The following is a 25,595-nucleotide window of genomic DNA, read 5'->3' as shown; positions in this document are numbered from 1 at the left end:
GTGCAGATATTCCTCAGCTTTTGGGTTTTTGCCACAGAAGCCATGAGTTCTCCTGCTAGAAGTTTAGCAGCCAGCCCACACCTCCATTCCGGAGCGATGTTGTCAGCCAAGTTTACATTATCTGCGTTTAAGCCATCAACACCGCCAGCAGGTTCCAGTTTTGCTAAGTATTTAAATATTATGTGCAAATCTCTTTCTATGCAAGAGAAATCCCCAGCACTGCAAGAACAGGGATGTAAACACCGGCAATATAAATCCAGAGAGACGAGAGGCGAAGGGAGCTGCAGGGCTTAACCAGGAATTAGTCGCAAGATTAACATCTTTATTCTGCGTTTTAAGTTAAGCTATTGCCATCACAGGGAAAGGTCTGGAACAGGCAGACAATTCTTTAATTTTCAACCCCGTAAGAGCAAATTGCAGAGGCTGAGGCACCAGTGAACCCAGTAAGGAAGAGGGAAACAAAGTTTAGCTGGCATCCACAAAAGCCATCAACTCTAAACACGCTAATACCCCTCCTCACGTCTCACAGTTTTAATGGAATATAAATTATTTCAGCTAAAAGTATTCTGAGTCACAGCATAAAATATGTTTGCAAACAGCATCTCCTTTCCCCACAGGTGAAATTCAGTCCGAGATGCCACCGGTCGTGTCATCCTCAGGACTTCAGGAATTGGTGATGTTTGCACAGTTCAATTGAATTCTTCTCATGAACATACCTGGGATGACCTGATCCAGGTAGACGGCTACAAGCAGATAAAATATGCTATCCAGCACCAATAAAATAAGAGAGATAAAGAGCGGGTAAGGCCCATGATTTAGATTTGACAACGTTGCACCATCTTCGTAATCTTCTAGATGCATCACCTGCCAACAAACACAGAGACATGGAGCTGTCACACACCGGCACGGAACCAGCTGGGAAAGACCCGCAGCATGGGGCAAAACTTAGGGAAATAAAAGAAAATTAGTGAAAAAGTGACCGAGATCACAGCAACACAAAGAGTAACAGTTGCTCGATGGCATGCTGGATTTTGCTTGATATTAAATTGCCGCGGGAAGCTATTAAAATAGGCAATTTTCCCCACCATCATTAATTCGTTTAAAATGTATATGTATTTAAAAGACCTATATTTAAAAGACCTATATGAAAACGATGCCAGACAGGTCAGCACGATGAGGTTGCGATCGAAGGTTATTTACCTGCGCGACACCGACCAAGAAGCTGCACTGACACAAGGGGCTGAGAATCCACACGAAGGATTTGGGGAAGTCCTCCAGCAGGATGATATTAAGGCCCACGAAACCAAATGCCAGCGTCGCCAAGAACTCCACTATACCCACGTGCTTCGACTTCTTAAATAGAGGCGTCAGCATAAGTGCAAAGAAAACCTAAGGGCGGATTGAAAAAAATATGAGAAGGTATTAAAAATACAAATAAATACAGGGTGTAGAAAAGCTGAAGTAACAAGACCATAGCTTCAGTTTTGCCTCTGCTAATCGTATCATTTTCCTGGTACAGTTACTCCAGCATTCACCCACGTCCCACGCGTCCCTTACAAAGTGACAGATTCCCCAAAGATGCCAGAGCACAGAAAAACACAAAAGAAAAGAAAACTAAGGAGCCATACGGCTGAGCGGGCACATACACCCTGGTTAGTACATCTCTGTAAATGACACAGTGAATAAGTGATTACTTCTGCATTGGTTGCTTACAAACTCAGACAAGCAATTTGCTCTATAAATTAATTCTCTGACCTGTAATTAGGGTTTTAACATCTCACTATATAGTAATAGCAAATGTTTAGGAGAGGGCATGGTTTTGGGCTTCAAAACGGTGCTGTACAGTGTTTTCAGTTTTAAGACAGATGGTTATAAACTGAGATGCTTCAGTAAGCAAAGTTATTTGTCATAGTGATGGTTGGGACTTGAACAACATCCCAAAGCAAAGCGGAGCTGGGGAAGGGGACAGGGACAGGTGTGACACCCATCACCTGCTGAGGCCACGTTTGTTCCAGATGCTTTAGCGGAGAGAAGACTGGGTGGGAAAAAACAAAGACAAACAGACAAAAAGAGATGGGATGGCTGAATTGAACAAGATGAGGAATACTTACTGAAGAGATTCCATACAGAAAAAAGAGGAGAAATATCACAAAGGCACTGCTCTGGGGAAAGAGGGAGGAGGCCGTCGCGATCACCGCCATCAGAATGGACATGACGAAAATCAGGCTCATGTAGAGCAGCACCCAAGAAAGCCTGGGAGCAAAAAGGGGGGAAAAACAAAACAAAACGCACAGAAACCAGTCAATGAATTCCCAGCCTGAATTATTCACGCACAGAAATAGCCGAAACTACCATTCTTTAATATTCCAGACAGCTGCACCAAAGGACGGGCTTGCAACAAAACAAGAGGCCCCAGATAAAAAGAGCTCTTGTAAACATCCCCGGAATTGTTCTGAGCACCAGAGCACACACATCAATACCCACGGCATCAAAAAGATACACAATTAGATGATTCACTGTGGGTGGGTGGTTTTTTTTTTGAACTTGCATAATTAATTCCCTGGTATGACCAAGAGGGGGTAACTGGGTAGTAGGTTTTAATAATTAAAGAAATTCTATTTAAAATTTAATACACTAGTCATTCCAGCGGCTGGGCAGGGTAATAAAATCCTTTTCTTTTTAAAAACAGAGCTGCGAGTCTGTGAGAAATTCTGACCTAAGGATACAAGGACAGTTTGTGCGCAGGTAGTAAAAAAATGACACATTTTCCTCAAAACCAAGTCATATTTAGCGGTCGATCAAAGCTGCGTTACCAGCAGCACGAGGGGCCAGCGGGGACCGAGGCTGCGGGTCAAGGGCTCAACTAAAGGAGATTTGTCACCAAGGATGTGCCGCAAACAAACAGAACCGGCTGGCACAAATCCACCAAAAGCAACCAGAAACAAGCACCCCAGCCCACCCCAGTTGGATGTTACGGTAAAGAAGGGAAAGATGCTAAAATAGCATCGGCTGCTGCAGCAAAGAGCAAAGTTTAATTGGTTTTTATCTCTGCAAATATCAATGATTTCAAATCAGTACTTCCTCTCGTTTGGAAAAAAATCCACCTTCATTATCTTGCATGGGATAATTTCCACCACGGTAAGGAAATGAAACTGTTGCTTAGACTGCTCTGTCATGTTCAAATTAAAGAGTGAGATGCATTTAATGATCTGTTGGGGAAAGCGCTGATAAGCTCTGAAGGGGCTGCAGGTGACCTGTTGAGCCTCCAGAATAGGAGGTGCTGAGCCAAAAATAGTTAAAAACAATAAAAGCAAACTAGATCAAAACCTCGCGCATCATCACATTTAATCCCTTTAAGTCTGCCGTGACTTTACATGCATCAATGCAACGGCATCACTCCGGTACTTCTGAAAACATTCCCATATTCATGATACTAAAAGGATCTGTTCCATTTTGCAGAGTATCTAATTTTTAGCTGCTTTCATTTAGTCAGACAGAAAACAATTTAAAAACTGGAGGACGGGGGATATTCCTAGAAAGTGCTATTTTAAAAATTTCGTTATATATATATATTTCCTTTATGAAGAATGAGATACACCACACACATACCAAAAGGCAGTGTCATGAAGTCCCAATATTTTTAAGAACTCCTTCAACTTCCTCTCCTTTTCTGCCACAATATGAATCGCCAGATAATACCCGAACGGTGAGAAAGCGATCACCAGGTAAATTAAAATGATGGCCCGAGGAAAATTATCGATTTCCACCACGGCGGCCTCTCCCATGACCATCGCTCTCGTCAGTTCCAGCTGTTCCCAAACCGACTGATTCGTCTTCAGCTACAAGGAAAAGAAATTAGAATTATTTTTGCATCGCTTGTGATTTTACAGCCCCATCTCACCCCAAAACCTCCCTGTCCCCAAAGCCCAGTCCACCGGCTGGGGAACTGAGAATATCTGAACATCTGGAGAGAAAATGAACAATTCTGCAATTCCTATCATGTAAAATAAACCAAAGAACCACAACCAACCAACCAACAACAACAAACCCGGCCAAACAAATCAAAAAAAGACCAAAAAACCCTCAAAATTGCTCTCACTGCGAGCAGCATAATAGGAGAGAAAGAGGGAAGAGAGCATTGTTGACAAATACCGATACCAAAAGAGTAAATTCTATAGCTTTTTGATATCTTAAATAGCATTTTGGGGTGAGCATCTCCTTTTGACGAGATGCTTTGGGCGCATTTGAACACAAACGAAGACAAATGTCCTCATTATTCAACCAGACAAGAACACTTCCGTAGGAAACATGGAGAACACACACGAAACGTTCTGCTTTCCTCATTGGATCCAAGCTGATTTTTGATGCAGCTTTTCACACAACGAACCAAAATCATCACAAAACCAGCCAGAGCCAAGGCAGGCCGTGGATTTGAAGGTCTTTGGGTTTATTCTGTGATTTGCTCAGATTTACCTGTATAATGGCAGCATCGATGCAGGCTTGCAGAGCCGTAAATCCCGAGCTCCAGTACGTCACTGATTCACAGCCTTTCCGCAGGTTGTAGCAACTGGCTGCAGAACAACGCAGGGCGCTTTAAAACTTCCCCAAAAATACAACAACAACAAAGAAAAAAGGGGGATGATTTCCCAGCTGATCCCCTTGCGGGCACCCAGAAGAGGGGGCGCGTTTCTTTACCTCTGGACTCGGTGTAAATGGAAGCCACGGCGACGGAGTCGGGGAAGCGCAGCTGGTAGGACGTGGCGCCGGTGAACACGACACCCACGAAGTTGGGGGGTTTGGAAGCGCTGGCCTCTTGCAGCTCCTCCTCGCTCAAATACTCCTCCGTGATGATGTCTGCGAGACAGAAGAAACCCTCACGTCCATTTAGGCGTCAGCACAGCAGGGATTAAAACCCCGCGACACGGTTGCGCTAATACTTAACGATTTATTTGGGTTTGGATATATAGTTTATTCTCCAGCGCGTCAGAGGAAGGGCAGATTAAATCAGGGCTAAATACATGAAAATATGGGATTTTGCCACCGCCTTTGGCAAAGGATGGGAGGAAAATGGGCAGTGAGGGTGGAAAGTGGAGCCTTTTGCTGAGGCACCGTCAGGAAAATGCGGATGCCGGGCTGGGCTGTTTTCTGCGGTACCTTTGAAGCACAAGTGCCACAAGGACCGGAATCAAAGATACCAAACTAAAAATACATCCGAGTGGTCGTGGACAGATAAGTTCCCACTGGATGCGTCAGCTGCGCGGGCAAAGCACTTTAAAGGAAAAAAAAAACCCTAAAAATTGCCTTCAAAAGGTGATACAGCGTTAACTGTAATCATTTAATAAAACCAAATCAAATGTTGCTCTGATAGTAACAACAGGATAGAAAATGCAATCTACAGGACAGAATCCTCTCCCGAATTTGTCCCAGGATGTCACAGGACATTAATCAGCCCTAGAGATGTTCAGGGGCTTTTTGCATTTGGGTCGTCTGAAAACCTTCCCTGCAACCCCATTACACGTGTTGGCTGCAGCAGGGGAACATGAAGCCCTTGGAGATGGCAGCGCCAGAACATTTGCCAACCAAGCGAAAAGAAAAAGCCTCCACAATCTGTCCTGTAGCTGTGATGGAAAATAAACGGTATTTTTTCTGTCATCGTCAGTGAGCTCCCTCTTCAAACACAAGCCACAGCGTGCGATACACTCAGTAAAACACCACTCGAAGGGGCTGGATACCATCTTCGAAGGTATCGAAAGCCACTTTCTTCATGATTTCTCGGGCCATGCGGGTGGGCGGCGTGTACCCGATGACAAAGTTGACCAGCATGGAGGCGTCCAGGGTGCCCAGGTTGGTGTTGGCCACCTCGCCGTATTTCCTGTGCGGGTGCATCATGCTCATCAGAATGAGCCAGAACAAGAAGAAGAGTGGGAAAAGGACCTCCTGGGCAAAGGAAGAAATAAATGCGGCATTTCACAAAACAGTCACAGAAATAAGAACTTCCAGAAGTTTATCTTAGCTACACGAAGCTTAAAGGAGAGACTGTGAGTCTAATTACTTGAATGTAAAGTCCCCTGAACGTTTTCAGTGCAACAGTAATTTTAATACCAAATCCTTCTCTGGCACTGAAGCAGGATTTTAATCCCCTAAAAAGCCATTTTAAGGTATAAAGGAATAAATCGGCATGTTTTAACTATCAGCAGACGTGTGTTATTTGGAGGCAAAACACAAACCACGAACGATTAAACAAGTCCAGCCAAGCACTGGACTGTCTGTTCTTCACCTCAAAATCCACCTTAAAGTACCACACACATCACATGAAGATAGAAGTATTTTGGAGAGGCCTAATCCCACTATTCTGGTCAGTTATTGGTGCACAAGTTTTTAAAAGTGCACTAAGATCGCAATATTAATTCGAGGAGATTTTCTGGATAATGCCATACGCATTAGAACACATTTTCAACCAAAGGATGACAGAACGCCTTCTGAAAAAGCCCATTTCAACCCCAAATTCAGAGTAGACCTTGAAGCTTTGGAAACATTAGAATAAAGCTGAGTATCTCTGACTCTGGAGTCACTTCAATGCAGAATAACCGCAGAACAAGGAGGGCGGCAGACGAGCACTGCACTCACCTGGACGCTGCTCTTTTTAGTCCTACACTTAATCAGACAGTTCTTGAACAAAAGAGCTCTGGTCTGTCTCCATACTCCTGCTTCCCTTGGAGTGCCTGGTGCCATTATTCAAGACTAGCTTGTTTAAGACAAAACAATACACAAAACCAAAATAAATCTATAAGAAATGACAGAGCAATTTAAAAAGCAAAAGCCAGGCAGTTACAGCATCCAGCATCTCAGATTTTTTTTTTTATCTCTTCATATATATTTATCATACTTTTAATGCTTTCCAACATACATCAGATGCCCGTGACGCGAAGAAACCGCTGGTACTCATGCGATGTCATCTGAGCAATTCCACCCAATGGCAGCACCAGCCCTACGTAAACTCACAAAACTCGAGGTAACCCGAGCTTATTTTCCTTCTGCTAAATACAAATTACAAACCAAAGTATTGATCTCGGAGCACAATTCCATCGCCCATCAGATGGGCTCAGGGCAGCCAGCCAGAGCCATGGAGCCAAAAACATGAGCCACTTCACCCCAGGCAAACTGCTCAATTCACCGTGAGTAACCCTGTTCCATTCTGGAGTCGATCCAACACTACTTATTTTCCTTATTTTTTTTCACCTTTTCATTAGGTCAGCAGCACAGCACAGTAGTGCTGAGCACACTCTTTGGGGAAGAATAAAATAATACACAATAAAATAGAAAACACACATCTAGAAGACAGCATCCCATTCCACCAGGACGTACCTGGTGAGGGACGCGGCTGGGGAACCACCACCTTTCTATCCCCAGTTTTGCCACCACCTTGCTGCCCGAGGTTTGGAGTCACTGGTCAATCTGCATCTCTCTCTGTTTCCTCATCTGTGAAGCTGAAATATAATTAAGAGCTGCTCAGCAGAGACGACAACACAAGAACCAGCGCGGATCATCACAGCACCACCGGTCCAGCTCCCCACCGCTGCGGCCACGAGTCCCACCTGCCACAGGTGAACAACAGTCATTTCACCACATTTCAGCCCAAGCACAGCTCAGATATTAAGAATTTATCCCTATCCCAGGTTTTTCACAGCTCCCAACACTCATTCCAAAAGCAGACTGATGTTTTTGGTGACCGCACATCCAGAGCTGCTCTGCGGCAGGACCTGTTTTCTCCATTATCTGTTAGACAACACATGGCTCACGCTTCCTTCCTCAGCTGTATTTTAATATGGAAATCTATTTTTGGAGCGCAGATATCACCCGGCTACAGAAACCCGGGAGGTCGCTCGGATGTCAGCGCCGCTGCCATGAGCTGAGCTGGAAGAGCTTGAAACACACGAAGTGCCCATAGACAGAGCCGGCGTTTCTCTGGGTGTAGGAGGGAGGAGAGGAGGGAAAAACATCCCCAAGGAACCAAACGCACAGCTCAGGGCGTCCTTGGCCAGATGCTGGTGTTCCCCATAGGGCAGGGACTCCCCAGGACCCAGAGGGAACACGGATGCACATCACCCCAAGAGAAGAGATCCCAGAGCCTGGAGGGCTTCTCAGAAAATCCCATTGAATCTACTTCATAAAAGAAAAATAAATTCCTTGGATAAAACCAAAACAAACACAAAATGTCTAAACATCAACCTATGCTAGTAACTAATTCCTGCAGGAAAAATACATGCAGCTCCTCCGGATATTTTCAAGTAAGGAGCGCTTCAAAATGACAGCGGAGTGTTTGGAAAATAATCAAGAGCAGCAGCTATTGCTTGCAGGTCGTAAAACACGCTGTGCTTCTCCCCTCGGCTCTCAGCACGCCCGCTAAGAGCTGGATGGCCACCGTTTGCTGTCGGGAGCCGATTTTGAGAGCACTTGCAAGAAGAGAAGCTCCACAAGGTCCGTGCTGCGCGCTGCACAACCGCATTAAAGCAGCAACCCCATCCCTCGTTAATGGGGATCCAGAAAACTGGCAAGGCTGATTTAATCAGATTAACTCACTAATGCCAGCTACTGCTTCTTTAATTATTTGCTATCCAGTTATTAAAACCAAAACACTACCAGCAACGCTTCCACATCACCACTGGACCACTTCCATGCTTCAATTTACCCCGTCTAGGTTGGAAAAAAGGTTTTAAGAATGTTAATTAATGTCTTGACATTACACCTGACATTAATGTCTTGATATTACACCTGACGTCCCTATATAAGCTAATGAGGCTACTTCGCACACAATTAAGAACTCTGATGAGGTATCACCTGAATGGTGAAAAACTGCATCTGAGCAGAAAAAAAGCCCAAACTCTCCTAAAACCTCCAGACCAAGAAAATGGACATGTAGGTTGAACAGAAAAAGAAGCTGCCAAGACATTTATTTGAATCATACTGGGCAAAATGAAAATAATATAAACCTGCAAATGTCCCCAACCGTTTATGCACCTCCCCCTGATCTTGTACTGACCGAAGTGGCTGAAAAACCCCTGCTTGTGGGCATCTCAATCTCAGCAATCTCAAGTAAATTACTGTTAGTGTACTTTAATTGTGCATCAGAGACACTGGTGCTTCTTACAGGGAGGAATAATGGTCGGATGGCTCCTCCACATCCCCAGACATCAACCTGACAACGGGTCAGTTTCTGCGATTTAGTGCTGCAGGTCATGTTTCCCTTGGTTTAAGCTAAAAAATTTTAAATAAGCAGGGTGCGGTGAGCCTCAGCTAAAAGAACTGTGGATGAGGGGAAAATGAATAAAATACAACTTATCAGTGAGCAACACCTGCAGAAATATAAGAAATTAAGATTATCTATCTTACTGCAAGAAGCCCAAAGGATACTTAAGAAAAACTCTGATGTGCCTTTTACTGCTTTTAAATTATTTAAGCTAAATGCTCATTGATGCATTTTTAAAAACGGGCTGAATTTTCTCCCGTATCCCCTCCCCGGGGAAGCGGCCGCGCCTGGGGCGGCCGAGCGCCCGCACCCCGGCGCTGCAGCAACAGCTCCCGCCGGCCCCAGCGCTGCTTCCTGCGGGACCACGAACGCCCCGGCCGAGCCCATCGCTCCCCGGGGACCCCCATGTCCCCACGGGGAGGGGAGTGGGAGGGACACCCCTTGTGCGTTCCATTCCTCCCTTTTTTCCACCCTCCCAACACCGGCTCCTCACCATTGTGGGTTTTTTTTTTTTGCGCGCAGCCACGCAACCTTAATAAACACATTAAATCAATAACCCCCCAGCGTTTACTCCGGAGTAATGACGCGCACTCACAGGTACAGCAAAACTCCTCCTCTTCCTCTGCTCTCCTTCCCCTTCCCGTCCTACGCACTGGGGGGGGCCGGTTCCCCTGGTGCGTGTGTCCCCGGTTCGCGCCTCCCCCCGCCGGAGAACCCCCCGCCCTGCCCCGGGACTCACCGGCTCCGCTGCGGCGGGGACGCGGGGCGAGGGGCCGGGCTGCGCCGGCACCACCGCCCCGGGGCGGAGCGGGGCTGCCCCCCGCCCCCGGGAGGGACCGCAGAGCCGCCCCGCAGCACTGGGGACAGCCCTACCGGGACCCCTCCTCACCCCGGGACCCCACATCCCCGGACATCCCTTCCCTCGGGACCCCCATCCCCGGACATCCATCCCCCGGTCATTCCCCCCCGCAGCAACCCCAAGGAAAAGGTTGAAAAAATGACCCAGAGATTTACAGTCGAGTAGGAGCTGCCTCGGTACATCCATTGCTGCCGGTTCCCGCCGGCATCCAGAAGGTCACCAGTACTGTATCGCGTTATTATATTGCATTACAAATATGTAATTACAGCGTGGGAAATGCTGCCTTGAATACAAATGCCGAACCCCCGCTGTTTACGTGTGTCGGTTCCCTACCTCGGTGGCTTGACGCTGCGTGATGCTCCCAGCGGGTCATCCCCCCTCCAGCGAGTGTTCTCCTCACCCTCTGGACAGGCCTTTCCCCTCAGTCCATGACTGGCCTTTTGCTGACAAGTGGGATGCGATCAAAACCACCCAGATCTCAATTATCCTGAGCGCAATCCGACGTGCCCGTTTTTCCAAATGCCTCCTGCGAGTCGCTGGGAAAGGCTGAGCTGAAAATGAAACCCAGAGGCGTCGCTGAGCATCCGGAGCCCTGCAGCAGGGATGCTGCGTGCGTGCTCGGGAGAAACTCTGCGGCTGCTCGTGCTCCACCAAGGGCTGGCTGCTCGGCTTCCCGCAGAGCAGCGCAGCAGTTCGAGGGATCAGTGTTTGAAACGCCTCGTCTGAGCTGGTTTTGTGCACCCGAGGAGCTGCACAAGCACTGTGCACGCCTGTGCTGAAGCGCAGCTCTGTAGCGACGGTGCGGACTCAATATTTTCACTTGGGAAACAGAGCAGGAGGCTGCGTCCTCACCTGGAAAAAAGACAAGGGTCTCAAAGCACATGAAGTGAAAAACTGAGATTGTATGAGTAGATATCACAGCCATGCAGAAGCCTTTGCGTTCCCACCTTCACCTACAGCAACGGCTGGAAGTTTTTCAGATTGAAGGGGCTGCTTTGGCCCCAGAGCCCTCATCAGGCACCGGCACCTTTGCCGAAATCCCATGGGCCGGCACAGCGAGGTTTGGGGACGAGGTTTTGGGGATGAGGCTCTTTCTATGGGGTGTCCCCTGACAGCCGTGTGGCCCAGCAGCATTGGGTCCATGCTTCTTCAGGTACTTCACATAGGGAAAATGATCAAATCCCACTCAGTCTTTATGCTAGCACTTCCTTTAGAGAAAACAATAATATAAAAAGCCATCAGAAAGGCTTGGTTTAACTGGAAACTTGCTTTGTTTTCCATTAGTTTTTAACAAAGAGCATTAGATGAAAGTACTCTAAATAATGCCCTTTAGTTTTGCCTAATGAATACTGAGTAAATATCATGGCACAACTTGAGCTTCAATAAAATAAATACAATAAAAATCAAACCAAACAAAAAACAAAACAAAAGAAACCACCACCAACCCAAACGTCTTGTCTTCATCCATCTAGAATTAAATAGAATACAGGCCTGTCTGGGGCTGAATTCTTTTGATCACTTTGATGTTTGTTGTGGTCTCTGTTCATACTTCAAGAGTTTTAACTGCTCACATTGATGTTCTACTTGCAAAAATTTGGAATTCCTTGCAGTTTTGGGTATTTAAGCACAACAACCCCTCCTGAGCAGGTTCACGGCTCTGCTCAACTCATCTGAGCCCGGCTCTGCAGCAATAACCCACTGGCACAGTCCAGAGCAAGGAAAAGCGAACGGTGTGCATGAAACGTGGGACCGGTTTCACACACAGGTGCTCCAAAACACTGGGCTACGGCATCTGGGAAGAAAACATCCCCTAAAATAGATTTTACGGTCAGCGGGTGCTGCTGCAGCCGCGAGCATCAGCACAAGAGTCCAAACCAACCCGCACAACGGGGAGAGTCTCCAAGAGTAATTATCACCTGAAGAACTGCGATGCTTTTCATCTTCAAAGCACAGTAAAACCATTACCTAATTAATTTTTACAACAGTCCTGTACGCTCAGGTGCCTTAAACATAATCTCCTTTTATAGATACAAAAAAAAAAGGGTGATGTAATTTGTTCAAGGCCAAAAGGAGTCTGCATCTGTGGTGGGGATGGGTGCTGCCTTAGCAGACACCAGAAACCTCTCCAACTTCTCCTTCTGAGCAAAAAAACTTAAAAGAAAGCAATTTCACCTCTTTAACTTCAAAAAAGATCTAAGCAACTACACCAGGTAGTGGCATCAAGTGCAACGAAGCCGCGTGAATGGCTGCACAAAGGTTTGGTAGGTACAGGCGATCCGATTTTCTTTCTGGAAACTGGTTTCTCCCTGTAGTGGGGAGGTTTCCACGTCTGCTGCTGAGTCTCCATCAGCATCCAAGCCAATAACAAACCAACCCTGCACCTGGCAAAACACTCAGTGCAGGGAGCGGGTTGTAACGTTTACACGTTCAGTTGAAAGTTTGGGCTGTTTCTTCCCGATGCTCAGTTCAGTGTAAACATTCCGGTGTTGCTCAAACAAAACTAAGTGAGTGTTTGATGACAAAAGGTAAAATAACAAAAGCATTTGGTGAAAGTGAGTCTGCGTTGAAACTCTTATAAACCAGAGGGAATTGATGAGGGGATGATGTGACAGTCCCAGTCTGAATAGTGCAAGAATGGCCAGGAGGAAAACTGCAAATACGCTCAAGCGACTGCAGCTGGGTGTAGAAAAACACAGAAATCACATAGAACCTCCGTGTTTAGATCACAGGCCTGTGAAAAGAGTCATAAAGGCACCTTATCATACATCCTTGAGATTCCCGCAGGCAAAGATCAAAGCGGTGGGGTAACCTGCGCCTGTGTGCATCCCCGAGCAGAAATAAAAGAACCAGCATTTATACTGCAAATCATAGATGTGCTTTTCGTGCAGTCAGAGGGCACAGATGTTCTCGGCCAGCACGGTGCATCCAAACTGGCGATTCTCTTGAAGCTGAGCACCAGCGCCAGGTTTTTTGCCTCATTTCACCAGCCTGGCTCCTTCCAGCGAGGATCTGCATTGGTGAACGGCTCTTTTCTTTCTTCCAGGCACTGTTATTAGAGACTGCGTTGGTCAAGAACAAAATTACAGGAAAAAAAGCGAGTTCCCCATTGTGTCTTGCTTCTATTTGGAGCCAGCACTTCCCGAGCGCCCGGCACTTCAGCAGAGAACAAAACCCCCGTGATGTGCTTGTGCCTTTTCTAATTCCGGTGAGTTTATTTGGCCGCATCAGCGCGGTCCATCATTACAGACCAGGCAGGAACCGCTGCTGCTTCCCAGCTCGCTTCACCTGCTGCGGTTTCATCCAGATTGAAACCAAATGAAGCTCTTAAAAAAGCAGGTTGCCTGGGGTTTTTTTTTTTTAAGGTTTAACTAATCAGACAAGTTGCCACCGACGGTGGCATCAGAAATCAGGTGGCTTTGTCTGTAAGCAATTATTCCACCCTCCGGAGGAGAGGCAATGGTTTATGAGAAGACAGAACAGGCTTTAAAGAGCAGATATACTCCATATTTACTGGAAATTATGCGTTTGCATCAATAAACCTGCATATAAGCAGAAGGATGATGCATTTGCAACATCTAAGGCTAGAGCCCAGATCCTCTGCCAAGGAAGCTCTTTGACGGTAATTCAGAGCACCTAATTTAGAGACCTGCCTCCTCCTGTGCGCTCGAAAGAGATGAAAATAAACCATGCAAAACCACATCTTCCTTCAGCATTAACCACTCCGGGTCTGCGGCTGCACCCAGGGCCCCCTGCCACAGCCACCAAAACGGCCCTGATGCTCGGGAGCAGGACATGGTTATCGCACACAGAGCAAACCAATAGCAATTTACACCCGAGGTTAAAGAAAAGGGGTTAAAACCCTGCTGAGAATGGCATTTGGCACCTCTAGAAACGCTTCTGCAAAATTCAGGTTCTTTAGGAACCAGATTCCCTCATAGCCTGCAAGACAAATTTTACGCTGTGCTCTTATCTGTCTTCTGTAACAGCATTCAGTCTGGCTCAAAATATATTTCACAAAAGAAATTGCAGTCTTGGCCTAAGAGTTGGCACAGAGTTTCAGCCCAGCATGGGCTTTTATGGGAAGTTAGAAACCTCTGAGAAAAACCAAGTTTTCTAACCGAACCACCAACAGACTCTTAACAGCAGCAGCGCCAGGGGTACAAGGATAATATATACATTGTACGCAATGCATATGGAATACTGTAATTGCAGCCGTGTCGGTACAAACATATATTCATTCTGGTCATGAATGATACCTTATGTTCATGGGAAAAAAATAAAAGAACGAAAATGCCGCCACCAGTTGTGTTCCCTTCCAGTGAATTTTGCTGTGCGGATTATGAAATATAATTTCCCGTTTTAAAAAAAAAAGCGCCGCCCTGGCTGACTTTGTGTTACAGCACACTCTAGATATACATGTCATTTAAAGAAAATTATGCTTCCTGCTGCCAATCCAATAAAAACATCCCTTCAGACAGAGACCACTACCTGCCCTTATTTAGCACTGCTTTTCTCAGAATCTCGCTTTTGGAGCTGCTCAACCTCATTCAACCATGTTCGAGAACATTTTTGCAGCGGATTCCTCCTCCTCCCTCCTCTCCCTGGTCACCAGGAAGGGCTCAGCTTCTACCCGGAATATTTGGGCTTCTCCTTGCCCTACACCGGGAGCTTCCAGGTGATCTCCTACCCAACCCTGGTCTGGCTGGGACGCCGTGTAGCATCGCATCAATACCCAAAAAATCACGGGGCGCTCACATCCCTTTGCAAAGCCCCTGCAAAGCAACACAAGGCTCACGGCCGCCTTCAGCACCCGCATCCCCCCGATGCCGATGTTTACCCAAATTTGTATCCTATTAAACAGGAAGGCAAAGGATTACCGCAGGCTTCTGACAAACTCTCCCGATGTTTTCACAAAGAAAACCGGCTGCTGTAATTAACTCCAGATCATATTACCCTGGGGGCTACATAAATATAATAAAGGTTTAATAAACCACCTTGACAAAAACACGTGGTGGTGGTTGTACACACCCAGTGATAAGACCTGGAGAGGTTCCGGGCAGCTCTAATCTGGCAAGCGAGGAGCCAGGCTGGGAGAAGCCCCTGAACCCCCCTGTGATGCTCAGCCCCCCATGGGACCCCTGGAGACACCCCCTGTGCATCTGCAGCCACGGGTCTGCGTCCAACAGGAACCCAGAGCAACGAGCTGTTCACGGTTGAACCCTGAATTGTGTCGTTGAATGAGCCCGCAACTCATTTTGCTGCCATAGAAAAAAAACAAACCAGCAGAATGAAGGTGTCAGGGAAAAACAGCAAGAAACAAAGTGCAAAGGACAGAGCAGTGCCACAAGGTGAAAAAAGTCCTACGTAATCCAGGGAGCGAGGGACACGAGGCAGGTGACTCGCAGGGACTGTGACCTGCTGGGACAAAGGTTGTGCCTGCACCTCCAGCCACCAGCATCCCCAGGGCTGTCACCACGCTGGGGGCTCCTGCTCCAACCCCCGCCTGCCCGGGAAGGAGGGGGAATCATGGTGGCGTTTGTTTAACGGTACCTTGATTTTAAAGGAACCTTGAAGGAGCCACTTAAAATGCTCTCGGTGCAGCGTGTGCGGTGCTTTCACTCCATCTCATGAAAGCGCTTGGTTATTGGCAGCTGGGCACAATTTACAATATTTTAAATTTGCTTTATTGCTCCTGTCCTTGGGATGAAGCCACCGGATGTTCAAATGATGCTTGGCAAGCGACTCGCAAATCTTACCAGCACGGAGGCTAAAGGTGGTGGATATGACCCCAAAAAGCTGTTTAACAGTCCAGCTCCCCCGCCGCAGCCACAGGGCCACGGACACACAGCCTGTGGCACGTGGGGTACACGGGGGGACAGGACCCAGAGCCAGCACCGCAAATCCAGCAAAACACAAAAGGGCCGGGACCGGAGATTGAGCTAAATGCTCACAGGATGCCTGGAGGATGCATTTTGGTCCATTATTTCAACAAAGTAAACAGAGAACCAATTTTATATATATATATATGTGTGTATGCATGGCATATAGATAGGAGGAAATTCATACAGTAAAAACCAAGCAGGATTTGTAGCATCAATCCGCACAGCAGCAGGCGCAGGGCAGCTCTGCCCTCACCATGCCAACCCCAACGCGTGCGACACGGGAACCGGAGCTGCACATAAAAACACCTTTTTCCTGCAGCCCCCAAGTAAATGATTTGCCATGATATGAGGCTGCTTTAGTTCATCTATGCATTAATTTCATATTAAAAAAAAAATCTATGTGGCTCTTACCTGTCATTCCTCTCCATCCCCATCCCTCTTCTTTAGGTTAACAGAGACCAGCATCCCCCTCGCCCCTCCTGGAAGAGTGTGCTCAACCCATTATTATTATCTAGCCAGGTTTATGGCTCTAAGATCTTATTATTACTTAAGTTACTAAGTTGGAAGTCGTTTTTATTTATTGGCCTCTGCCATTTTTATGAGCTGCATGTACTTCTTGGGTCATTTTATCCCCTCCGAATTCCCCATCTATCTGGCTTAAGCCACAAAGACTTCACCAGCCATCCCAGCCAGCTTGGTTTGTGTAACTTCTGCCAAGGGCAACGTCCTCCTGGGCTTTTCCTCCACCTACTCGCCATCCCAGGTGGAAAAACTGCTGCGAGCTAAGGGCTGCAAGAGCAAACGCTTGAGGAGAAGGAGATGGAGGAAACGCAGACAAAAGGTAAGAGGCGGCTGAACTCTCAGGGATTGTTTTTGGCTTTCAAAATGTTCCCAGCCTGCGATTCCCCTTAGAGCAGGAACAAAGGAATGCAGGATATCGCTCGGCACCATTCAGGCTGGTGAAAAGCAGATGGTCTCTGCTCCCATCAGCAGCTCCTGCTCATTGTTTCTCACCTCCTCTCTCATCAAGCCCTATTCTCCTCCCCAGCATCTGTAGCCGCTGTTCGCTTTGGCTTTTCTTCAAGCTCCTTCCCCAGGCATCCCCCTGGGACATCCCTTTTTCCAGCTGGTCCCTCTTGTCTTGGAGAACTTCCTACAGTTTCTTCATCTTCTGTCGCAAAGAGCACTTCCCTGGCTGCCTGCTGAGCCCTCAGTGTGTTATTCCTACTATTTTTCATTTTCAGCTTGGTATTTGGAGACCCCTGTGCTCAGGAACATTGGGGAAAGGGCTGGCGTTCTCCTGGCCACAAGCAATCTGCTCTGCTTCTCCCTGGGGGCTGACCACGACCTCAGCTAAAATACGATGGGAAATTTCATGAGACACTGTCCTGGGGATGGGTCACATGTGAAAATCTCATTGTCTTGCCTGTTGTCTCTAAAAGCCGTTGTTACACCTTCTCGCAGGTCAGGCCAAGCCCAATCTCCCCACGCTTGCCCCACAACATCCTTCCTTCTCCACAGCTCCCATCCCCATGGAGGGAGGAGATGGCTGGAAACAGCAGAATCCAAGAAAAACGCAATCTGGAACCAAAGGAAACCGAAATAGCCGCTGCAGCTCGTCCCACCTCCTGCTTTCTTTTGCGAAGTGTATTGTTTTTGGAAGATCCCACTTCCCAGGCACTGTGACTTCTGTCCGTCCCTGCACGGGGTTGTCATCCAAAACACACAACAGCTTCGGAGCAACAGCTACGGCACCGTCATACCATGGGAAAAACGGGGTTTGAGCCCCAAAACCTGGTCTTCATGCTCAAGGATGTCCATGGGGGCACCCGAGGTGCTTTGGATACCAGTTTTGCTTCTGTTTCACACCACATTTGCTTATAACAGTTACGAACCACACATAACCAGCATCTGAGTTTTCCAAATAATTCTTGGTCAGGGGATATGAGCCAGGGGATAACATGGCCTTCCCCACTGAGAAATAAGAAATTAAAATATGTAAAGAAACTCTGATAATGATCTTGCAAGAGTGAAGCTGGACACCTTTGAGAAGCTGCACCCCTCGAGCTTGTCACTGTTTGCACACAGGGCTGTGGGATCAATTTTTGGCCTGTCGTTTATCCGCAAGTGATCGTTCGCGCAAACACTGAAACCCAAGCCTCTAATTGTATTTTTACTGGACAAAGCCGGCACATGACACAGCTCGCCTTCCAAGCACCCCGAGCAAAGCGAACGCTGGAAACTAAGTCATGGCTAAAGCAAATACATATTTCAGCGCAAATCTCCTGTTTACAAACGCAGAGAGGAGATTTTTTCAGCAGCGCCCTGAAACCGCAGCATGTTTGTCCAATGTCTCTGCAGCAAAATCGTTTCTTAGCAATGAAGGAGCAACCTGGAAGGAGGAATAAGCAAACTATAGCATGCATAAAATTCAAATGACTATATACAGACAGAAAGTAGCAGAGAGAACAGTTAGGGCCAGATGCAGATGTAGAAATCAGATCTCTTTGTTCAGCCCCATGAATTTCCCTTCCCTCGGAGCTGCTCTCCCCAGGCACTTTGCAGGACCGCTCCATTTCACAGCGACTCACGATTTGATGATTTATTTCCTATAAAGTCATTGCAAAGGGATGCACGGCACTACTTATTGACCCACGATTACTAAAGTGTCGTTCCCAGAGGATTTCCCTACAGGCGTCGGGAGGCACAGGCTGACCTAAGGCACCGCGCTGGCTCCTCCAGGTATCGTCCCGCAGCCTTTGGGTATGTAACCATTTGAGAAAAGATTCTTCTGTTCTGCTTCAGCATCTGCTCTCGTAATTCCTGCGTGACAAATCAAAGTGTTTGACTGTAAACAAAGCCAGCAACTCAAGTCACGTTTAAAAAAATTAATTAACAAGTCCTCAAGAGACAAATGGCCTTGGAGGCGCTGCCGACCGAGGAGGAGACGGTTGGAGCAGCAAAGATGAGACCTGAGGAGGGTGAATCCCACCTGGGGCAAAGGAGATCCAGTTACATTGTCTGCAGAATTTGGACTTTAAAAGCAAAAAGGGGAAACTAAACACTGAGCTTAAAGGCTGGGTGCTGTGCTGGAGCGATCACGACCAATAAAGATAATAAAATCTTATGGTACCGCTTGACTCAAAGCTGGTGGTACCTGCTCATGGCCCCATGATAGACAGTCCATGGAAGCCCAGTTGTAGGGACATCGGCTCACATGGAGCATCCCCACTTGGCTCAGCATCAGAGCATCCCGCAGGCTGCATCCCTCACCCCCGGGCATCCTTCACCCCCCAGGCAGCCCCCAGCCTCCTGCCGCAGCGCCCGGTCCCGCCGCAGCCTGCCGAGACTCGTCCGCCGGCTGAACTTCACACCCCCTCCATCCCTACAGACACGCGTGTGACAGACGGACAAGCCTCTGCAGGTCCCGGGCTCAGCCTAAACCCATTAAAACAAGGAGAAAATTTCCCTCGGCGTTAGCAGGGCGCTGTGCAAGGGTGCCCCGATTCTGAGGAAGGCAGCTCTGCGGGGGGATCCCAGATCCCTGCGTGCCTTTGGAGATGGGGAATACAAAAAATATATTTAAAAATAATTACAATTGACACTGTGCTGTTTGCTGGGTGCCAGCAGTGTGACACAGGTTTTGCTGGGTTCTCACAGCCTGTGTGTGTGATGGGGACACACCAGAGCACCTGATGGCACCTGGGACATGGCAAGGGACGTGGCCAGCGCTGCGGGAAACCATGGGGAGCAAGGACTCCATCCTCAATAGGAAAAAATGCCTTAAAACAACTGAGTGCTTGTTCTTGCCCGATGGATGTTCTTCTGACAGGCATCCAAAAACTTCATGAAACACCAAAGGAGCATCCCCTGTTTTGCACCTGCACGCAAGTTAGGCCAACAAAAGTTCATTAGAGAGATCAAAGCACATTAGAAGCCATTGCCTCGCTGCATGTCTTCACCGAGACAAGGCCAGCTCGCCATGGCAATCCTCGAAGGCTGCCCGCGCCACTGCTAATTTAGATTAGAGCTACTGAATTGTAACGCTGCCATTTGTAATGTGTTAGTTAAGGGTTTGTCAGCGTTTCCATCATAAACCTTTCATTTTGGGGATTTATTGCCTGGCTGTAAGGATTTGCTCTAGCTGCAAGTTCGGCAGGAAGGACCACGTACAGCAGCATATTTCCCTCACCCCAAACAATCACCCCGAACATTAGAAAGTTACACAAACAGATCCCTAATTGCGGGTTACTTACAGCTCCGTCAGACTTCGGCCCTCGCAGCTAAAAATGGCAAAATCCTGAGCAACGCCAGCCCAGAACTGCACGGGGCCGGCTGGGAAATGCAGCGGCATGAGGGCACAGGGTAAAACTCCGCCACAATCCACATTGTCCAGCCCAAGGAAAAGGCACTAGAAGCGCCAGCGCTACTTACAATCCCGGACATGCTCTCCGTGCAAGCTTTGCACTGGATTTTATACCTTTGGCGTCAATATTTTGCTGGGGTGTAAACAAACATCCGTGGCATTAATTTAGCTGTAAATGTTTGTACAGCGCACATTTCTTAGCACTTAGTTATTTTTTTTAATTTAGTGTTTTAATTTTTATTCCTCTAGTGATCTTAAAATTAAACAGATGTTTAATATAAAGCGCTGCTTCAGGAAGGCCTATCTTTTCCTTCAAGGTTTTTCCCGAAGCGGGGTCCTACATGCAGAAGGGGGTCCCCATCTCCCACAGCCCAGCATCCAGCTGTACTTGTGATCCGGACAGCGTCCCCATCTCATGGGGATGTCACTGCATCGTGTCCCCCCCCAGCTCTTCATTTGGGAAACTTCTGTGAGGCCACAGCAGCCGAGCTGAGCACCCTGGAAAACGCTCCATTTCAGAATTGGGATAAACTCACTTCATCTGCTCTGCCTGCAAGGGGAAAAGAGAAAAAGATTAAGAAATGCCTGACGTTACGTAAGGCAGCTGAGAGTCGTGGTTCAGCCAGGGCACCACCGTGTTTGCAGAATGTGAAATGCCCCCGGCATCGTCTGAGCACAAAAGCAAGAGGTTTCTTCCAAATGGATCCTTAAAATCTAAACCCAATGGAAATAAAATGGAGCGCATAATTTTTTGCTCTTTCTACTGCATTTTTGCACCCAGATCTCTCCTGTTTTCACCAGGACACCACCACATCTCCCCATGCTCTGTGTGCACCCCCAGGCTGGCAGCACCAGATGGACTCGAGCGCGTGGTGGGGGCGATGGGCCTGACCACACCAACCTCCCACACCACCCTGGACCCAACACGGTCACCTCCAGCCACTGCCCGAGAGCCGGAGCCTTTCCCTGGACCACAGGGAGCCCCAGGATCCCACCGGGAAGGACCCGCATTGGGCCAATGCCACTGTCCCCCCAAACCCTGTGACAGGAGGAGGAGGACAGCCGGCAGCCCCCACACCATGCAGCAGGCAGGGGTGCAGGCAGGGATGCAGGCAGGGATGTGGGGAGGGATGGGGGCAGGGATGCAGGCAGAGATGCATGCAGGGGCACAAGCAGGGGCAGAGGCAGAAATGCAGGGAGGGATACAGGCAGGGATGCAAGCAGGGGTGGAGGGAGAGATGTACGCAGGAATGCAGGCAGGGAGGAATGCAGGCAGGGAGGGATGCAGGAGGGGAAGGATGCAGGAGGGGAAGGATGCAGGAGGGGATGGATGCAGGAGGGGATGGATGCAGGAGGGGATGGATGCAGGAGGGGATGGATGCAGGAGGGGAAGGATGCAGGAGGGCAGGGATCTGTTCCCTCGCAGCCACAGCGGTTTGGGGTGAAAAAAATAAACCAAAACCAAACAACAAAAGCCGAGCTGGCGATGCGGATCCACCGCCGACCCGCGGCACCTCCGCGCATCACCGCGTAAACCGCAGGCGCGCACCGCCGGGAAAAGGCGCAGCGGCGGCGCTCCGGCTGCTTGCGCGCTATTTGCGCGGCGTTGCGCGCTCTTCCCGCACCCCCGCCCTGCGCGCTCCGCCCCCCCCGCGCAGCCTCCGCGGGCGCGCAGCCCCGCGCCGCCCCCTGCAGGAAGGGGCGGGCGGACGGGACTACAGCGCCCAGGCGGCCGCGCGGCGGCCGTCGGCACCGCGCCTGCGCACTGCGCCCCCAGCTCCAAGTTTGGAGCTTTGAGCTGCCAGCCCTGGCCCATCATGTAGGTGCAGCAAGAGCCTTCCCTACCATTGCAAAGCGGGGGGGGGAAGGAAACCCCCCGGCGCTGCAAGCTGCCCTGCAAAGTGTGCAATTGCACGGCTCCCCCCCTCGCCCCGCTGCAAGGAGAGCTGCTGCAGCAAGTCAGGAAAACTCCAGTTGCATGAAGATTGAGCGCTTGCAGTTTTGCATCTTTGTTGCAAAACTAGCTCCAGAAGAGAGAGGCAAGGCAAAGTCTTTTGTGCTTCCCCTCCCCCACCAAAGCAAAGGGGAAAATGTCTCAGTCGAGAGGTAAGGCTCCTACTTCTGTTCGTTGCAAATATGCAAAAAGTCGTGCATGCATTTTTAAGTGCATGCATGCATTTTTTCGGGATGCAATTGCATTTTGAAGTTTGAGGCTTTCAATGGCTCTCAGTTGCATTTCCTGTTTAGTATGTGCCTTTTTGCAGACACACACACACTCACACACACAGTTCCTGTAAGGCAGGGCTTGCAGTTCAGCTGTGCATTGACGTTATTTGAATTCTTCTGCGGGGATTACTGAGCCCTTTTTGCCTTTTGCACAGTCAGGACAGATAAAGGGTGTTGAAGAGCAGATGCATTCGCTACTGTACATATGCATGCAAAATGGGCACAATGCATGCGAATTGCAGCTAATTTCGAGTGCAAAATTAAATGAAACTTTTAAAGAAGTCCGTGGAGGAGATGAAAGGTGAAACTTGAGTGGAGTTACCAGGAATTAAATATATACCTATGTTTCCATGGGAAAGTATTGTTCTTGTGCCAGGACTGAGATCATTTTCCACTGATTTCTTCCCCCCCCCTTTAATATTTGGTAACTTTTGGTCAGAGGCAGCAGTGTGGTTTGTAACACCAGGTCGCTAAGAGCATGCGAAGGGCTGCTTTATTTAGCATTTGGGAGCAGGGACTCGGTACTTCGGATGGAGTGGGAGGGGTGTATTTGGGTAGGGGACGACAGTGATTTTTAATATATATATATATTATTATGATTATTTCCAGCACGGTGGGGAATGCTTGATCTTAGCTTTTTAACTTGATGATTATTCTGGGGTGGCTTTGCCTTGTGTCCTGCAAGGGAGGAGGGGGGGTGTGGGAGGATGTGGAGAATTTAATATTGCAAAAATGCTGTGGGAATGCAATAGTCCCTGCAAGACCGAGCTGAGATGTTTAAGGAGTTGCTCTGGCCATTCATTGTGGAAGGAGATGCACATATGTCCGCGACCGGCCACACAGATGCAGCTTTTGGAGCTTCTTTTGAATGTTTGGGTTTGATATTGCAGCTGCCTCTCTGTGCATTTTGCAGCCCCTGCACGTATTGGGGAGTTGGGGGGTGAGAGACAGTGCATGGCCCAGTGGGAGAGCAGCTCCCAAACTGGGACTGGGGCTTTTTTTAAATTATAATAATAATAAAAATCTGTGAAGTCAGTGGCCTTCCACTCTGAGCCTTGCTGGGCGGACATAGGAAGGAGGTGCTTTCACAGCTCTTGCCACACAGTTTTCCTTTGTAAGAAAAATGTAAAGTTGTTGTATAATTTATTCCTAATTTGGGTTTGCTGCAGTCATCTTTTCCAGCCAAGCAGAGAATTGTAAAAGTTTCCAATAGAAAGAGCCAAGGAAGTTTGATAATGCAGAATTGCACCGAGCGATACCCAGGGCTCGCTGCCGCTCGCAGGAGGGTCCCTGCCAGCCCCATGGGGGGCAGGGGAGCACCCGCTTCGCGGGGGTCCCCAAAAGGTCTTGGGGTGGCAAAGCCTGACCCTGTGGAGCTGGGGATGGGCAGGGACCAGCCGTGGTGGCCCCGGCTGCCACTTAGTCCCACCAGCGCTGGCCTCGTCCATCCTTCTCAGTACCAGGAAAATGGGAAAATTCAAGTAGCCAACCCACAAAACACGATCTCCATGAATGGCATCATTCTTGAATCCATTTTCCGTCCATCTCGCGCTCTGCAATACGAGTGTGCTCAGGCTGAATTCCTGACTCTCATAACTTCTCGCAGTTCAGCTGTTCAGCTGGAGGTTTTGCTTGGGAAGGGGTTTCAGCTCCGGGGTTTGCACCAGAGGGATCGTTCTTCAGGATGAATTAAGGGAGACTTAATCTGCAGTTCAGGCTCAGCTTTCATGTGTTGCACAGGAGGTTCCTCGTCAGCTTTCCCAAATCCTGCGCAGAGCTCCCGCCAGCTGCCGAGCTGCACAGCCCTCTCCCTGCTTTGATTCATTTCCAAAGTTGTTCTGAGAATTTGCCAGAGATTTTTTTTTATATATATATTTTTTTAATGCTGCTTGTCAGGGGGACAGTAATCAGGAGGGTAATTCTTTGATAAGACTCGATTACCTGCAAGGAATTTCACCTAGTTCGGAGGGCAGAACTGCTCCTCGGACCCTACCTGTGCCATGCAAAAATAGGTGATCTGCTTTCTGCACAGCCAGAGAACATAAAACTCCACAGAGTTTGGAAGCAACAGGTTAATTCTGAGCTTTCCCATAGCAGGGATGAGCAGGTGCCTCCAGCATCGCGCTTGTGCTGATGATTCCTGAAGACTTTGCAGTCAACAAAATAACAGATAAATTAGAGAGACAAAGTCCTGCGTTTCACCCTGTGCTCATTTCTAACTTCATTCCCTCTTTTTAAGTTGCAAAATGGTGTTTTTAGTTGGATGGAGCAATCTGTAGAAAATAAGATTTCCCCAGATATAATCCAGCAGGTCCCCGCACTTGGTTTCTCACCTTCAGAGAAGAGTCCGCTCCGGACCAGTGGAACTTGGTGTTGATGGGAGTTCAGAAGAAGTTGAATCGTTGCCCAAATGTGGCACATTTGGCTGTCATGACTAATAGGATATTATTCTGGAAGAGGAAAAAAAAATGCAGAAGTCCATATTAATTACAAGCTAAACACAGTCTGAGGGTATAAATCTGAACTCTTGTGACAGCAGATACATCCAAGAGTCTTCAAAATTCATTGTAATGGGGGAATTATTCACTCACAAAGCCCATATCAGAGAAGCAGCCTGCAAATCTGTACATTTCTCCATTGAAATAGAAAAGGGAAGGGGAACAGTTCCTGTTAGAGCACTAATTCATGAATAGTACGTGGAAATGAGGTAGATTTCACTACTAAATATTGCTGCCTGTTGATCTCATTCCTAATTCTTAGACTTTGTTGTTTCAATACAGCTTTTTCTGCTCTAGCCGAGAAGGGATACTGAGATTATGAGAACTACAGCCCACGTGGTGCTGGCTGAACATGCACCCTATGGACTTTGCCCAAAGGCCCTGCACCTATTCAGAATACTATATTTTACATAAAACACTCTTCTTTTTCTGGCTAGAAGTCTCTGTGGAAGAGCTGCAAAGCCCGAATGCTCTCTCTCTCTCTATATATATATATGTATGTATGTATGTATATATT

General features: G+C 48.1%; 2 protein-coding genes and 1 long non-coding RNA gene across 8 annotated transcripts in view; 1 reads left to right on the top strand and 2 right to left on the bottom strand.

Annotated features, from left to right (window-relative positions):
* ABCA5 (ATP binding cassette subfamily A member 5) overlaps positions 1–10,740 on the bottom strand; it is a 31,420-nt gene extending 20,680 nt beyond the window's left edge. Inside the window, exons 1-10 of one of the 5 annotated variants that reach the window (XM_065852158.2) lie at positions 10,440–10,740; positions 7,366–7,487; positions 6,628–6,745; positions 5,733–5,937; positions 4,696–4,854; positions 4,474–4,571; positions 3,610–3,839; positions 2,112–2,253; positions 1,201–1,389; positions 717–864 (exon numbers count right to left, since the gene is read on the bottom strand). In XM_065852158.2, coding sequence (XP_065708230.1) covers positions 717–864; positions 1,201–1,389; positions 2,112–2,253; positions 3,610–3,839; positions 4,474–4,571; positions 4,696–4,854; positions 5,733–5,937; positions 6,628–6,732 — 1,276 coding nt within the window. In that variant the 5' untranslated portion in view covers positions 6,733–6,745; positions 7,366–7,487; positions 10,440–10,740. Of the gene's footprint in view, positions 1–716; positions 865–1,200; positions 1,390–2,111; positions 2,254–3,609; positions 3,840–4,473; positions 4,572–4,695; positions 4,855–5,732; positions 5,938–6,627; positions 6,746–7,365; positions 7,488–9,842; positions 9,949–9,986; positions 10,100–10,439 lie in introns of those variants that run through there. The other 4 variants (XM_065852163.2, XM_065852159.2, XM_065852160.2 and 1 more) reach the window with 4 other exon arrangements.
* A 7,408-nt stretch (positions 10,741–18,148) lies between these two features.
* Positions 18,149–21,984, bottom strand: LOC139829344 (uncharacterized). Of its 2 annotated transcripts, XR_011741789.1 has the most exons (4): positions 21,904–21,984; positions 19,585–20,904; positions 18,705–18,811; positions 18,149–18,380 (listed from the first exon to the last, which is right to left on the bottom strand). It is a non-coding gene; the product is annotated as an uncharacterized lncRNA (long non-coding RNA). The 2 variants fall into 2 exon arrangements; XR_011741788.1 differs by having other exon boundaries at positions 19,585–21,975.
* Positions 21,985–22,121: 137 nt separating this feature from the next.
* The window catches only part of MAP2K6 (mitogen-activated protein kinase kinase 6), a 48,242-nt gene continuing 44,768 nt past the window's right edge, over positions 22,122–25,595 (top strand). Inside the window, exon 1 of the mRNA XM_065852164.2 lies at positions 22,122–22,460. Within this exon, the coding sequence (XP_065708236.1) occupies positions 22,445–22,460 (16 nt within the window). The 5' untranslated portion in view covers positions 22,122–22,444. The remainder of the gene's footprint in view (positions 22,461–25,595) is intronic.

The sequence above is a fragment of the Patagioenas fasciata genome, chromosome 18, assembly GCF_037038585.1.
Source record: "Patagioenas fasciata isolate bPatFas1 chromosome 18, bPatFas1.hap1, whole genome shotgun sequence".
Taxonomy (NCBI): domain Eukaryota; kingdom Metazoa; phylum Chordata; class Aves; order Columbiformes; family Columbidae; genus Patagioenas; species Patagioenas fasciata.
This window is presented reverse-complemented; position numbering and strand designations above follow the sequence as displayed.